This window comes from Hemiscyllium ocellatum, chromosome 9 (genome assembly GCF_020745735.1).
Source record: "Hemiscyllium ocellatum isolate sHemOce1 chromosome 9, sHemOce1.pat.X.cur, whole genome shotgun sequence".
NCBI lineage: Eukaryota > Metazoa > Chordata > Chondrichthyes > Orectolobiformes > Hemiscylliidae > Hemiscyllium > Hemiscyllium ocellatum.
Genome location: NC_083409.1, coordinates 87,757,327 through 87,772,533, shown reverse-complemented (window position 1 = coordinate 87,772,533; position 15,207 = coordinate 87,757,327). Strand labels below are relative to the sequence as shown.

Sequence of the window (15,207 nt, the reverse complement as noted above, 5' to 3'; positions counted from 1 at the left end):
TTTAAGTCGTGTGTCTTCTGTAACTGGATCTAATTTCATTTGTGAACACCATAACCTGGTTCTCTTATTTCTCTATATTTAACAGCACTATTATTCAGAGACTATGAATCTATTTAATGTTTGGTAAACAGGAATATTTGATTTCCTGCCTTCCATTGTTTTAGATATTCTTTATGTGGAAAATACACCACATCCTTATTTTCATCCCATTTAATTTGTTACAGAATGGCATTTCACAGAGCAATCTGAGATTGCTTCCTATGTATTAGTTATGTAAATATAACTCAAAAATGAAACATTAACAATACCGAGTTGCCAATCTCTATGCAGTGGGGTTATGTTAGATTTGAATTCTCAATTTAATTCACCTGATAGGAAATAGATCAGCCATTATTTTATCAACTGGCAGAGCAGGCTTGGAGAGCAAAATGGCCCACTGTTGATCCTAATTTTTACCTTGTAAATTCATAAATAAAATCACATTAAGAAACACTTTGAATGTTCCATATTATTTGTGGAAATACAATGATGCTCTACAAATAGAACTTTACTAAATAAGAAATTGGAGAAATTGTACATGTAATATTAACTATGAAAATCCTGACACTAGTTTAATCAACCTTGCAAATTTTGATGAAAAGTGTACAATGACAGAGGTACTTCATTGTAGCAATTTATCCTTACACTAATGTAGATGAAGATGTATTTTGTATGGAATTGCAATTTTGAATATCCATCCCAGTTCCAGTACTATTATTGATTGTTGTGTTTGTCATAGTTCCATTGCTATCATTGGAAGAAAAGAAATTTCTCATGATTTGAATCGTGAAAATGCATGGCATGCTTTACTGTAATGCATTCCTTAATTTTATATGTGTGCGAGTTTGTGCAAACTTTTATTTCATATGTGAGTGCAGCAGCTCTTTCTTACCTCTTGCTGTGATTCATTGACTTTTCCTTCCATTAAACTGCATGAGAGCTGTAAACCTGATGCATGTTGATCGAATGTAAGCACAATGTAAGCTTACAAGCCAAGCTTTTGCAAAATGTTCACTGCAAATTTCAGTGCAGTGAAACCAAAGCCCCGTTGTCAACAGTTTATCCGAAAGCTAGTATTTAAAAAGTGGTGGTTCATTTCTGTAAAACAAGACTGATGTGGTCAGAATTTAATAGTCTGGAGATGTTCAGTTTGATAAATCGCCATCATGTTGAAACCATTTCCATTCCCATGAGTAATGGCAGAATTATTCTCTAACCACTTGCACATTAAATAGTATCAGAAGCAAAACATTCAGTCTGGAGAGCAACAGTCAACCAGGCATTGTAGTTTCAAACAGGTAGAATACCTTTGATGATCTGTGTGATGTCAAATGAATGATCCAGGTCATGGTATTACAGGACACTGTAGCACTAGCAAAATGATGTTTACATGTACTGAAGAATATTTTTCTGAGTTAATCTATATCTAACTAACTACGTTCCAATGGTGCAGAAGCTATTATGAGATTTTCCTTGTAGTATATTAGCCATTACATCTGGAGTCACCAGGACTGGGTTCACTGAAGATTTCTGGTATGAGAACAGATGTCAGAATACGAATTCTAAATTGTAAAATTGGCAGTTGTAAGTAACCCCCACCACCACACAAGCATCTTGAAAAGAGTGTTCCTTATTATGCTTGATTTTTCTCCCATTGCAACTTGTAGTGAAGGATAATCTGGACTGGGTGATTAATTCACAATTTAAACTCTCATTTTGTGAATAGCCAGCAACAACACAATTGCAGCAGGGTGAGGTATACAGTTCTTTTTCTCCCTTTACCCATCTTAGACAGAGAGGCCTATGCAGGACTATAGTAGTTTGGGGAAAAGCAAATGAATCATTTGAAGCTAGCTGAGCAGGGCAAGGTCAGGTAATAAATACTTATGTAACTCGAACCAAATGCATTTAACACAGGCAAATTATTAAGGAGCCTGGTCTTGGATTTTGTAGTCTGATTGATAATGATGTATTCCACCCAAGCTCGACTGCAATGCCCTTTGAATGACTAATTGTCAAACAAAAAAATTGAGTGAAGTTTTCTGTTCATAAAAATCCATTCTGAAAGATAGAAGGTGCATAATTTCACAAGAACCATTTAACTTACACTTTTTTTAAAATTAGAAAAACGTTGGAGTAATCATAAATGTAAACATTCAGAAACATATTAAATAATATTTGAGTCTTTTTCGAAGAATGATTTGAGTTACAATCAAAGTGCTTGAAACTGGAAGAACAAAGTCTTTTATGGTCCACTCTGCTGGTTTCCAAATTGCTGATGGTTAGCAAGAGATTGACTTTAATTGCATTTGTAAGTAAGATTAACAGAATATCTTGTTACGTAATAGCGCATTTTATCCCATCATTACCTGTAAATGCTTGTCAACATCTATCCTGTCATTTGATCCTAATATAACACAAATTGTGTGATTGGACAAGAGGTGTTGCACATCACACCCTGATAGTGTTGAAAATGTTGATAAGAAAACTTCAGCAACCCACCAAAATGCTGTCATCCCTTTGTCGCAAGACTTCTTCCATTGGATTCCCTTTAATGTTAAACAGACAGAGTTTGAGTTTAATGTACCATATTGTGCCATTTCTTAGAAATTAACACCAATTTTGACCTGATTTCCCCAGCCAATTTCCACATACAGTCACTATGCAATTTCTTTTTGTTTTTCAGCTGGCGTTAAAATTAAAAGTAATAAAAATGTGAAGGAATTTGCAAATTTCTGATCTTTTCATTTATTTATTTTTAAACTGTGAAATCAAATACATTATTTATTCAATTTAACAATCACATTTGACGTGTTACTGCAGTTCCGAATACTATAAATTTAATTCCACAGTAAATTTTGAGAATAAAATTTGGTATTTCACAAATTGTGGTATCACTAAACAGCTGCTTAGATTTCATTGAAAACTGCAGTGCCATTTTACACTGTAACATGTAAAAATGATACATCTATTATGTTTCAAATTCCCTAAATTCTGGAAGAATATATACATAACAGTCATTCTTTTTGTTTTGTTGTATGCTATTCTTCACAAGTGTTCAGCTCTGATAGCGGTGTAGAAGTAACAGTGAAATGTGGAATTCTGTGCTTATCCAGCAACAACCAAATTGTTCTATTTTCTGGATTTTGAAAAAGCATGCTATTTATATTCAAGATTATGTGCTCCTCTGCAAGTTGAGAGAGTGAATTAGTGACATTTAGCTTGGAGAATACCTGAAATGAAATGATTTGGAGGGATTAACATATTGCTGTGCTTATGTTGTGTTAGGGTACATTGTTCCTGTAGCTCTCCACATAAGAATTGTTAAAGTTAGCTTAGTGACCTAGAGTTTACTTGTTTCCCCATAGACATAAATTTGTGTGAAAATCACCTGGATCCTATTGTATATACACCCCCTCCCACTGTGTATTGCAAGGTAACCTGAGAAAAACAGACGTAAAAATAACTTACTTGGAGGTTTGCTTTTACAGTATTTCAGAAACAGACCCATTATATTAAATCTGCAAAGGATCATTTGAATTCAGAATTAAGAGGATTCCCTGATATTTGATTTTGCCTTTTTAATGCAAATATTCATGCATTAAAGGATAGCAAATTTTTAAATCTATTTTCTTATAAAATACTTGTTATGATTCAGATGTGGGACGTGTTTTCTTTTGCTTAACCGCAGATAGCTGTATAGAGGAGAAGTTTGTTCTGTGTTGTTTCCTCATGCAAGTCTGATTTATAGCACACATCAGACATTGTTGCTTGGTGCTTGCATTATTAAAGCATCAACCAATGAGATTTTATTTTATTACAGTTCATTTTTGTAATGAAGAAACTGATATTTACGAAAGTATCCAGGTGTGGTGGGTGGATGAGGCCTGTGTGCAGTAGCTGAGGCTTTTTTAATATTTTTGATTCTACCACAAATATGTTCCTTTCCAGTGCGTCGAGTTCCCCCTCGGTTCTCTATCCCACCCACTAGCCATGAAGTGATGCCAGGGGGCAGCGTTAACCTTACCTGTGTGGCTGTGGGTTCACCCATGCCTTATGTGAAATGGGTGGCTGGAGCATTGGAACTCACACCAGAAGAAGACATGCCTGTTGGACGTAACGTTCTGGAACTGGTTAATATCAAGGAATCTCAGAATTACACATGTGTTGCCATGTCTTCACTGGGTGTTATTGAGGCAACAGCACAAATAACAGTTAAAGGTAAGCCACATAAGGCAGGGTAAAAATGCCTGACTCACAACTAACATTTATAGTCACCTGGCCTCATAAATGAGAGAAGTATGTCTGTGTTGATATTTATTTCCTCTGCCTTTGTTCCACTCCCACTAAAAACAAGTGGGTTATAGCTGTGGTTCTATTTATCTTTGCTCAGAAGTACTTTCCTTAATATTGTCGTAGAATTATCTCATAGTCAGCCTTGGATTTCTTTAGTTTGAGTTGAATTTGGTTTGGTTAAAGTTCAGAAGGCCATATTTCTGTTTGGAATCCATAGCTGTAATAATAATTTGGCAGACAGAAAATGGTGACTTATGACTTAAGGTGCAGTATATATTAATAACTGTTGATTTTTCTTGTTCCCTCATTTTTTGATAGTTTCTCAATTTTAAAATATGATCAGTCAGATGTTTTGTAATTAAAATGCAAAATATATTTAGTTTGTTATTCCATTTACTCATTTGTAGGTTTACATTACACTTTACAATAACTTTTCTATGTGTAAATGCTTGTGTATTTTAGCTTTACCAAAGCCACCCACAATGACGAGCGTTACAGAGACAACTGCTACCAGTGTTACATTGACATGGGAATCAGGAAATATGGAACTGATACCATACTATGTTATTCAATATAAACCAAAATCCTCTGATGGACCTTTCCAAGAGGTGGATGGAGTTGCCACCACACGATACAGTATTGGAGGTCTCAGCCCATACTCAGAGTATGAATTCCGAATCATTGCAGTAAATAATATAGGCAGAGGTCCTCCCAGTGAACTAGTGGAAACCAGAACAGGTGAGCAGGCTCCATCCAGCCCGCCTTTAAAAGTCCAGGCTCGTATGCTGAGTGCCAGCACCATGTTAATCCAGTGGGAGGAACCAGAAGAGTCTAATGGACAGATCCGGGGTTATCGTGTATATTATACTACAGATTCCAGGCTTCCCTTAAATATGTGGTACAAACATAATTTGGATGACAGCCGTCTAACAACCATCGGTAGTTTAATAACAGATACAATATACAGCATCCGTGTATTGGCATTCACCTCAGTTGGCGATGGACCACCATCTGAAATTATACAAGTCAAAACAAAGCAAGGAGGTGAGTCGCAACATTTCCTCTCTGTGCCCATATAACACTTTTGATTTTAAAATTAAACGAATGAAAGAGAATTGTCTGAATGGATCTCTGCATTCTTGTTTTAAGAATTAACCTGTATGAATGTGATAGTAGATGGGGTTAACAGACTATAGTTTCTCCCCAAATTGAATTTTCCTGCAAGTATAAAAATTCCTTCTGTTCCTAACATTTGAAGTCCTTCATGAAATATTTTTATCCTAGTTTCAAGCAAGTAATCAATGGTTGTAACTCTCCATCACTAAACTATTCGTAGTTGATAGTAATCATTTGGTGTATTATGGCATCATGCTGATACATTAATGGTGATTATTGCCAGATTGGATGAGGTGCGTTGTTGGCACAATCTAGAGGGAAATGCATTGCTCTTAGAGTTTTAAATATCACAAGAGTGAGTCAATTTTTTGTTTCAAATTTTTATGCTGCTGTTTCAGATAGGGATGACTTTTTTTAGTACGATTTCAGAGGTGGTGTCGGTCCACCAGCATCCAACAGGGATGGTGCAGGAGGGAGGGTTTTGTGTTCCTGGATAATTGGGGGTCTTGGAGGGGTAGGTGGGACCACTACAAGCAGGATGGTCTTCATCTGAACCAGAGGGGTACCAATATCCTGGGAGGGAAATTCGCTAAGGCTATTGAGGTGGGTTTAAACTAATCCAGCAGGGGGATGGGAACCTAAATTGTAGTTCGAGTATAGAAAAGGTTGAGAGTAGGGAGGTCTGAAATCAAGTTTCAGGGACGCAAGATGGAACCGGTAAGCAAGAAGTTGGTTTGAAGTGTGTCTACTTCAACGCCAGGAGCATCTGGAGTAAGGTGGGTGAACTTGCAGCATGGGTTGGTATCTGGGTCTTCGATGTTATGCCATTTCGGAGACATAGTTACAGCAGGGACAGGAATGATTGTTGCAGGTACCAGGATTTAGATGTTTCAGTGAGAACAGAGAAGATGGTAAAAGAGGGGGAGGTGTGGCATTGTTGGTCAAGGACAGAATTACAGTTGCAGAAAGGATGTTTGGGGACTTGTCGACTGAGATAGTATGGGCTGAGGTTAGAAACAGGAAAGGAGAGGTCACCCTTTTGGGAGTTATCTATAGGCCTCCGAATAGTTCCAGAGATGTAGAGGAAAGGAAAGCAAAGATGATTCTCAATAGGAGTGAGAGAGACAGGGTAGTTGTCATGGCGGACTTCAACTTTCTAAATATTGACTGGAAACACTATAGATTAGATTTAGATTAGACTTACAGTGTGGAAACAGGCCCTTCGGCCCAACAAGCCCACACCGACCCGCCGAAGCGCAACCCACCCATACCCCTACATTTACCCCTTACCTAACACTACGGGCAAATTTAGCTTGACCAATTCACCTGACCCGCACATCTTTGTGACTGTGGGAGGAAACCGGAGCACCCGGAGGAAACCCACGCAGACACAGGGAGAACGTGCAAACTCCACACAGTCAGTCGCCTGAGTCGGGAATTGAACCCGGGTCTACAGGCGCTGTGAGGCAGCAGTGCTAACCACTGTGCCACCGGTATAGATGGGTCAGTTTTTGTCCAGTGTGTGCAGGAAGGCTTCCTGACACAGTATGTAGACAGGCCAACAAGGGATGAAGCCACATTAAACTTGATACTGGGTAATGAGCCCTGCCAGGTGTTAGACTTGGAAGTAGGTGAACACTTTGGTGATAGCGATCACAATTCTGTGATGTTTACTTTAGTGATAGAAAGGGATAGGTGTATACCACTGGGGGAAAGACAATTACGATGCGATTAGGCAAGATTTAGAAAGCATAGGATGGGGAAGGAAACTGCAGGGGATGTGCACATTAGAAATGTGGAGCTTATTCAAGGAAAACCTCTTGTGTGTCCTAGATAAGTATGAATCTGTCAGACAGGGAGGAAGCTGTAGAGCGCGGGAACCATGGTTTACGAAGGAAGTGTAATCTCTGGTCAAGAGGAAGAAGAAGGCTTATGTTAGGATGAGATGTGAAGGCTCAGTTAGGGCGCTTGAGGGTTACAAGGTAGCCAGGAAAGACCTAAAGAGAGACTCAGAAGAGCCAGGAGGAGACATGAGAAGTTGTTGGTGGATAGGATCAGGGTAAACCCTAAGGCTTTCTATAGGTATTTAAGGAATAAAAGAATGACAAGAGTAAGATTAGGGCCAATCAAGGATAGTAGTGGGAAGTTGTGTGTGGAGTCAGAGGGTGGTGGTTGATGGGAAATGTTCATCCTGGAGTCCAGTTACCAGTGGTGTACCACAAGGGTCGGTGTTGGGTCCACTGCTGTTGGTCATTTTTACAAACGACCTGGATGAGGGTGTAGAAGGATGGGTTAGGAAATTTGCAGACGACACTAAGGTCGGTGGAGTTGTGGATAGTGACGAAGGATGTTGTAGGTTACAGAGAGACATAGATAAGCTGCAGAGCTGGGCTGAGAGGTGGCAAATGGAGTTTAATGCGGACAAGTGTGAGGTGATTCACTTTGGTCGGAATAACCGGAATGCAAAGTACTGGGCTAATAGTAAGATTCTTGGTAGTTTACATGAGCAGAGAGATCTCGGCGTCCAGGTACACAGATGCTTGAAAGTTGCCACCCAGGTTGACAGGGTTGTTAAGAAGGCATACAGTGTTTTAGCTTTTATTAATAGAGGGATTGAGTTCCGGAACCATGAGGTTATGCTACAGCTGTAGAAAACTCTGGTGCGGCCGCAGTTGGAGTATTGTGTACAGTTCTGGTCACCGTATTATAAAAAGGATGTGGAAGCTTTGGAAAGGGTGCAGAGGAGATTTACGAGATGTTGCCTAGTATGGAGGGAAGGTCTTCCGAGGAAAGGCTGAGGGACTTGAGACTGTCTTCGTTGGAGAGAAGAAGGTTGAGAGGTGACTTAGTAGAGACATATAAGATAATCAGAGGGTGAGACAGGGTGGACAGGGAGAGCCTTTTCCAAGAATGGTGACGGCGAGCACAAGGGGCATAGCTTTAAATTGAGGGATGATCAATAAAAGACAGATGTCAGAGGTAGTTTCTTCACTCAGAGTAAGGGTATGGAATGCTTTGCCTGCAACAGTAGTAGATTTACCAACTTTAAGTACATTTAAGTCATCATTGGACAAGCATATGAACGTACATGGAGTAGTGTAAGTTAGATGGGCTTCAGATTGGTATGACAGGTCGGCGCAACATCGAAGGCCGAAGGGCCTGTACTGCGCTGTAATGTTCTATGAGACCTGGGTGTCCTCGTACATCAGTTGCTGAAAGTAAGTGCGCAGTCCAACTGGCAGTAAAGAAGGCAAACTATATGTTGCCTTGCCTGCAAGAGGATTTGAGTACATGAACAAAGATGTCTTGCTATAGTTAGACAGGGTATTGGCGAAGCCACACCTGAAATATTGTGTGCACTCCTGGTCTCCTTACCTGAGGAAGGACGTTCTTGCTATAGAGGAAGTGCAGTGAAGGTTTACCAAGTTGATACCTAGGATAGCAGGACTAGCATATGAGGAGATAGAGTTAGTTAGGATTTTATGCACTGCAGGCCTAATGCTGGGAAATAGGATTTGAGTAGATAAGTGCTTGATGACCAGAAAGGACATGGTGGGCCAAAGTATCTTTTTCCATGCTGTAAAACCTCTATGACTGTTAAATTTGATATATTTTAATCTGTAGTTGCATATACAAAATTTCTTCCATGTCTTAATGACTCTATCCATCACTCAAATTCAAGTTTGAAATGAAATAGTCAAATGAGCACCTATTTTTTGATATTTGAGCTGAGAAGCTGACTATGGGGTTCTTTACTACAATCTACTACTACTACAGTAGTGGTGTTTGTCACTAACAGAGTGCTGGTGTTAAGCCAAGATGATGCCTTCGCTATCATATACTTAATTAATATGGCATATGAATTTAAGTGCCTTTATGGTACCAAGTACAGTCAGTCCTTCCTATAACATGATTATTGTGTTCTTGTGCAACCCCGTTTTATAGAAAAATTGCACTTTAGAAATAGTGCTTAGTGATGCTGTAATCGCTTTCCAGCCAACACACGTTTTAAAAGTTTGCACTATAGAAACGATGTCCCCAGTTTGTCAATCATGTTACAGCGAATTTGCGATGATGAAATGCACGTTATAACAGAACAACCTGTATGCAAGATCACAGTACCCAAACAGCCCATGCTTGCAAATTAGGCTGCAGTGTCTAGCATTCGGCGTAAATCTGAAATTTTCTGAATAATCGTAATTGTCAGAAGAATTACACTGACAGCCAATTTCGAATTGTTAGTTGGACTTGCAGTGTGGTGCAGTTACACACATTGGAAACCGCATACATTGAGCCCTGTTCTTTGCAGCCAGAAAGAACATGTACACACACTGTACCTGTCGCAACTCAGGGATCAATCAGCTTGGCAGTTAACTCTTGATCATCATTCATTGTTGCACTCTCCATGGCACCACTTACCAACCAATCAGCACTGTCCTTTCATACAATGTGAGTGTTCTCACCTGTTGAATTTTAATAGCCCAAATTATTTTGATAAGTGTAAGATGAAAAGCTTCGACAAAATGTTTCTTTCATTCAGCAGTATGTTCACAATTGTTATTGTCAACAGAAAATATTCTTTGCCTGTGCATAACAGTTACCCCATTGTTAGTTTAGGACCGATGGAGCAATAGAACACACAAATGAGAAACTATTCTCTGAAGAATATTCTCCCCGATTTTCATGTTCTATTTTGTTTTTCTTCACACTGATATAGGATCACCCAAGGGACTCTCCTCCATGTCTGAGCTTAGTTAACCAGTGACTCCACCTAGATAGCAAATATTAGCAGACTGAAGCACAATGATGATATCACAGATGAGCCTAATCCTTCCCTCAGTCAACACCGAAACGTGAACTTTCCAGTGAAAGTGGAAGACACCATACTCCTAGAGACCAGTGGCTGTTCTTTCTAGAGGTGTAAACAAGTGGTGGTGAGCTTAGCCTGAGGATCAGCAGGTGAAGGGCAAGGTTGAGAAGGTGGGGTTTCATGTGACCACAGCTGGTATAGGAATTGATTCAGTGCTGTTGGCATTATTCTTCAGCACAAACTAACCATCCAGTCAACTGAATGGAACCAAAAATAATGTTAACTGAAAATAGTCACGAGATAGCAACAGAGTGAGATTTTGTGTTTATATTCTTCCAACTCCATGCCAAAATAAAGAATTATCGCATCATCTGTAATTCTTTCACCAAATTTAAAACATATCAGGATTCTTAGAGATTTTCCAGTTTCGCTTTTCAGGTTTTTCACTCTGTCACCTGGAACCTTCTTAGTGTTTATTATAAGAATTGAAATAAATTGTGTATGGACTATCCATCAATCAGCTGAAATGCCAGTTATACTGCCTACAATTTTTTTTTGAATCACCAATATGGATATGTCCCTTTCTACAGCAGTAGCAGCCATATTCAGTAAGTTTTAAAGGCAAGATCATTTTAACAAATGAGTGAAAGGCAAAGTGAATAAATGGATGAAAGGGTAGTCTATAGATGGAGGAGTTGGCTGCATCTGCCATACATTTGCCCTCTCACTTAGCCTGTCCAAAACAAAGTGCAACATTGCTGCATTATTCTCACATACCCGCACATTTTGGGATATTTGGTTCCTTCATCTAAATCATTAACTTATATTGTAAATGGCTGAGGCCTTCAAACCAAACTGTGCAGTATCCCACTAGTCACTGCCTGTCATGTAGAAAAAGATCTGTTTATTCCTACTCTTTGTTTCTTGTCTGTTAAACCAGTTTTCTGTCAAGCTCAATACATTATCCCTAATCCCGTGTGCTTTAATTTTACATATTAATCTCTTATGTAGGACTTTGTCACAATCTTTCTGAAACCTCAGCTTTGTCTTCTGGCTCCACATACAGTTTATAACTTTGATCCTTAATGGACCTTACTCTTTCCATGGTTATTCTTTTCCTGTAATATACTTATAAAATACCTTTTGATTTTCTTCAATGTTTCTCACCAGTGTTTGTTTATGTCCCCTATTCACTCTCCAAATTTCTTTTCTACGTAACCCTGTGCACTTTCTGCACTCCTTTCTTGCATCCGTTGTTTTGATCCATCAACATAAATTATATTTTTTATCTTTGTATTATCTGGACTTATTGATCCCATCCTTCAACTTTATGGAAACATGTTGGCCTTACACTGTCACTATTAGCCCTTTGAATGATATGGATTTGGATTTTCTGATATGGATTTTCTTGTGAGTAGCTACTCCTAGTCCACTTTGGTCAGATCCTGTCTTTTTATTTTTAAAATTGGCCTTCACCCCCAATTCAGAACTTTTTTCTCGTGTCCATCTTATGGTCACTACAGTCGGTTTTGATATAATGTGATAGTTCCTTTCTTGTAAGATCTTGGTGTCAAAAGAAAATCATGCAATAGCCATACCATTTAAACTAATGGGTCTGGAATCATGTTATAGCCAATACAGGTAAGGAAAGTTTGCGTTGTACAAATAATGGTCTAAATTTTTCAATCGCGTTAAAGTCAATTAGTCTGAAGAAACACACGTTATAGCAGAACGAACTGAACATCAAAATGCCCCCCCCCCCCCACAGATGCATCTATTATTTGCCTGGCTTTGTTACTCTACAATTAGGTCCAGCTTCACCCCTCTGTTGTAAGCCTTTCGACATGCTGGCATAAAAAGCTGTCCTGGATACATTTTAAAAACTCCACCCCCTCTAAGCCTTTCACACTTTTGTTCATCCCAATTCATATTGAAGAAGTTGAAATCCTCTACTATGATTACCCTATTATTTTTATAGTTCTGAGATTTGCCTACATATCTGTCTCTGACAGTTTGGCATCTTTTTATCAGAAATATTCCAGGGATAGAAATTTCATTGTCAATCCATAGAAGGCACATTTCTCATGGAATCCAGCAAAGGCTCTTATGAAATGTTTGGATGAAATATCGCATCATTGAAATTTATTCTATAGAGCAACACAGTTCCAACATTCTACTTCAGAATTGCTACCTGGAAAATTATCTGAGAAGAGCCGAGTAAAGTTTATATTAAATAGATTTGAATTATTAGATTGTTTCCTGCAGCATAACAATTGTTTGCTCTGGATTCTCTCCCAGTTCCAGCTCAACCAACCGAATTCCAAGCTGAAGCAGAGTCTGATACTAGCATTGCACTCTCTTGGGTGTTACGTCAACAAGAGAAAATTATCAAATATGAACTAATATACTCTGAGGGCATTGATGGAAAAGAGGTATGTTGGAGTCCAAACTCATGGTGGAATGAATCAGAAACTGTACATGACTCTTCCTGACTTAACAAGTGACAGAAATAAAAATGTATTCTGTGGTTTAATACTCCATGCATTTTTTAAAAAATTTAGAAACGAAAGTCCAGTGAAAAAAGGCATCAAGATTCCATACTGTATCCATTTTTATGCTCATTTCTTAAATTACAGAAAATACTGGGTTCTTTACCCTTTCTTGCTCCTTCTTGCAGCAACATAGCTGATCTGTAATATTTATAGAAGCTTGTAAACTGGCAATGACTCTTCCAAGTCAACAAGCAAGAGGCTGGAATAACATAGCAAGTCAGGCAGCATGAGGACATGGAGAAGTTGACGTTTCAGGTATAATGCTTCTTCAGGAATGAAAGTGGGGGAGGGGGAGCTGCAGATAAAGGGGTAGTAGGGAGTGTAATGAGTGGGGAAAGGGACAGAACGGTGAGATAGTCATAGGTGAATACAGGTGGTGAGAATGACCTGGTTGATCCATGAGAGGAATGAATCCGGTTGGATGCTGGACAGATGGCTCGTTAGGAGGAATGGAAGCGGGGCTGGAAAGGGAGTTCTCCAATTTCAAATAACATTGCCATCCATCCCCCAATTCCCTTTCTAGTCCCGACTCCTCCATTCCGTTCCTCCTATTGACTCCTCCTACCAGCTGCCAACTGGATGGAATCCTCCCATCGACCAACCAGGTCATACTGACCGCCTGCATTCACCTATCACTACCTCACCATTCCACCTCTCCTCCGCCTCCCACCCCCCCGGCCCCGGCTTTATCTGCAGCTCTCCCTATCCCCACCTCCATTCCTGAAGAAGGATTATACCTAAAATGTTGAATTTTCCACCTCCTAATGCTGTCTGGCTTGCTGTATTCTTCCAGCGTCTTGCTTGTCTATTTTGGATTCCAGCATCTGCAGTTTTTTTGTCAATGACTCTTGCAAGTGGCGCATTTTCATTTGTGAACTTAAGCAGTGAATCTTTGCCTGTTAAGTTTAGGAACAGTCACAACAGAGCTCAACCTTGGCCCGTACGAACATTATGGATGTTTGAACTGGGAATTTGAAACACTGTAATCTTAACAATTTTTTTTTGTCTTTCTCATCCAGTAACGGTAAAGAAAATATTCTGTCATCTCCAATAATGCCATACAATCTAATTCAGCAGGGATTTGGGTTTGAACTTGATAGACATCTTAAAGAAAATAGATCAGGAATTCAATGTAGTTTTAAATAAAAGCTTTGCAAGTTCACACATTTAAGAAATTAACTAAGATTGCATAATAGTGAAACTTATTATGTTACATTCAAAACGTTCAATGATATGAAGTTTAGCATGAGGATTAAGATATTTAACCACATGTAGGAAGACCTTTGTATGATTAAATTATTTATTATGTTAAGAGTTGAAACATCTCTTTCTACACAAAATTGAGTAAGGAGTGGTCAACTGGAATTTTTTAAAAGATGTTAATAGTGTGCTAAACAAAGCAAATGCAATTGGCGTTTTCTTAAATTTCGAGAAAATATTTGACAGTTTTCCACCACAGTGATTAATAGCTCATGGATGAACCCATGAAATGGGAGGTTAAGCCTAACACTAGGTCAGTAATCATTTAAAGGAGAACTTACATACAAACTTTTATTCCCATTAGATTTAGCACTTACAATCTGCTTTTCCTAGATTTAAAAAACTAAATTAAATGTCATGTAATTTATACTAGCCAACTATAGAACTTGTTTTTCAAAAGTATAATCAGACTTTTACTAATCCACTCATCACACTAATTAGCTGTATGAATTTGTTAGACTATTTCTCTAATTGTATTTTGGTATGAAGAACATAGGGATCAAAGAAAATCCTAACTAGGAGCAATAGATCAATTAATGTTTTTAAAATTCATTCTGTTTTCATTGTATTATTTACAGGAACAAGTGATGTTTGACCCTAAATCTTCATACACTGTGGAAGGCTTGAAGCCAGACAAAATGTACTACTTTCGTTTGGCAGCACGATCAGATCATGGTTTAGGAGCATACACACAAAGAATTTCTGCAAAAACCATGCAATCAAGTAAGTTTTTGAGTCTTTATCATGGTTTGTGCCAATTTCAAGTTTAGGAAACACAGTGACATGACTGGTAAGCCACTGGCATTTGACAATGCTGCTCAATTTGTTTCTTTAGCAAACGTTCATTCCTGCATCTCTAAGCGATTGTTGTATAAGTCTTCAATTTCTATCAATTTAATCCTAATAATTAAGTGAAAATTTGAATGAAAGAATCCAATTAAATATTGCATCAAAAATAGAAAAATAAATGCTTGATACATTTACAATGCTGTGGTATAGTGAATACATTTTAATGACTTCTTAAAGTGCATTTGAAACCTAATATTCTTTAATAAATGTAATATATTCCAAGCCAGCTATTTTTATTGTCTTTTGATGTACACATCCTTTCAATTTGTTATTTAGGTATTGCTT

At 38.4% G+C, this 15,207-nt stretch overlaps 1 protein-coding gene across 8 annotated transcripts in view; it reads left to right on the top strand.

The window, feature by feature from the left end:
- The window catches only part of ptprfa (protein tyrosine phosphatase receptor type Fa), a 462,130-nt gene that overhangs the window by 290,904 nt on the left and 156,019 nt on the right, over positions 1-15,207 (top strand). For all 8 annotated transcript variants that reach the window (XM_060830552.1, XM_060830548.1, XM_060830551.1 and 5 more), the window contains exons 7-10: positions 3,991-4,260; positions 4,798-5,379; positions 12,560-12,693; positions 14,652-14,796. In XM_060830552.1, coding sequence (XP_060686535.1) covers positions 3,991-4,260; positions 4,798-5,379; positions 12,560-12,693; positions 14,652-14,796 — 1,131 coding nt within the window. The remainder of the gene's footprint in view (positions 1-3,990; positions 4,261-4,797; positions 5,380-12,559; positions 12,694-14,651; positions 14,797-15,207) is intronic.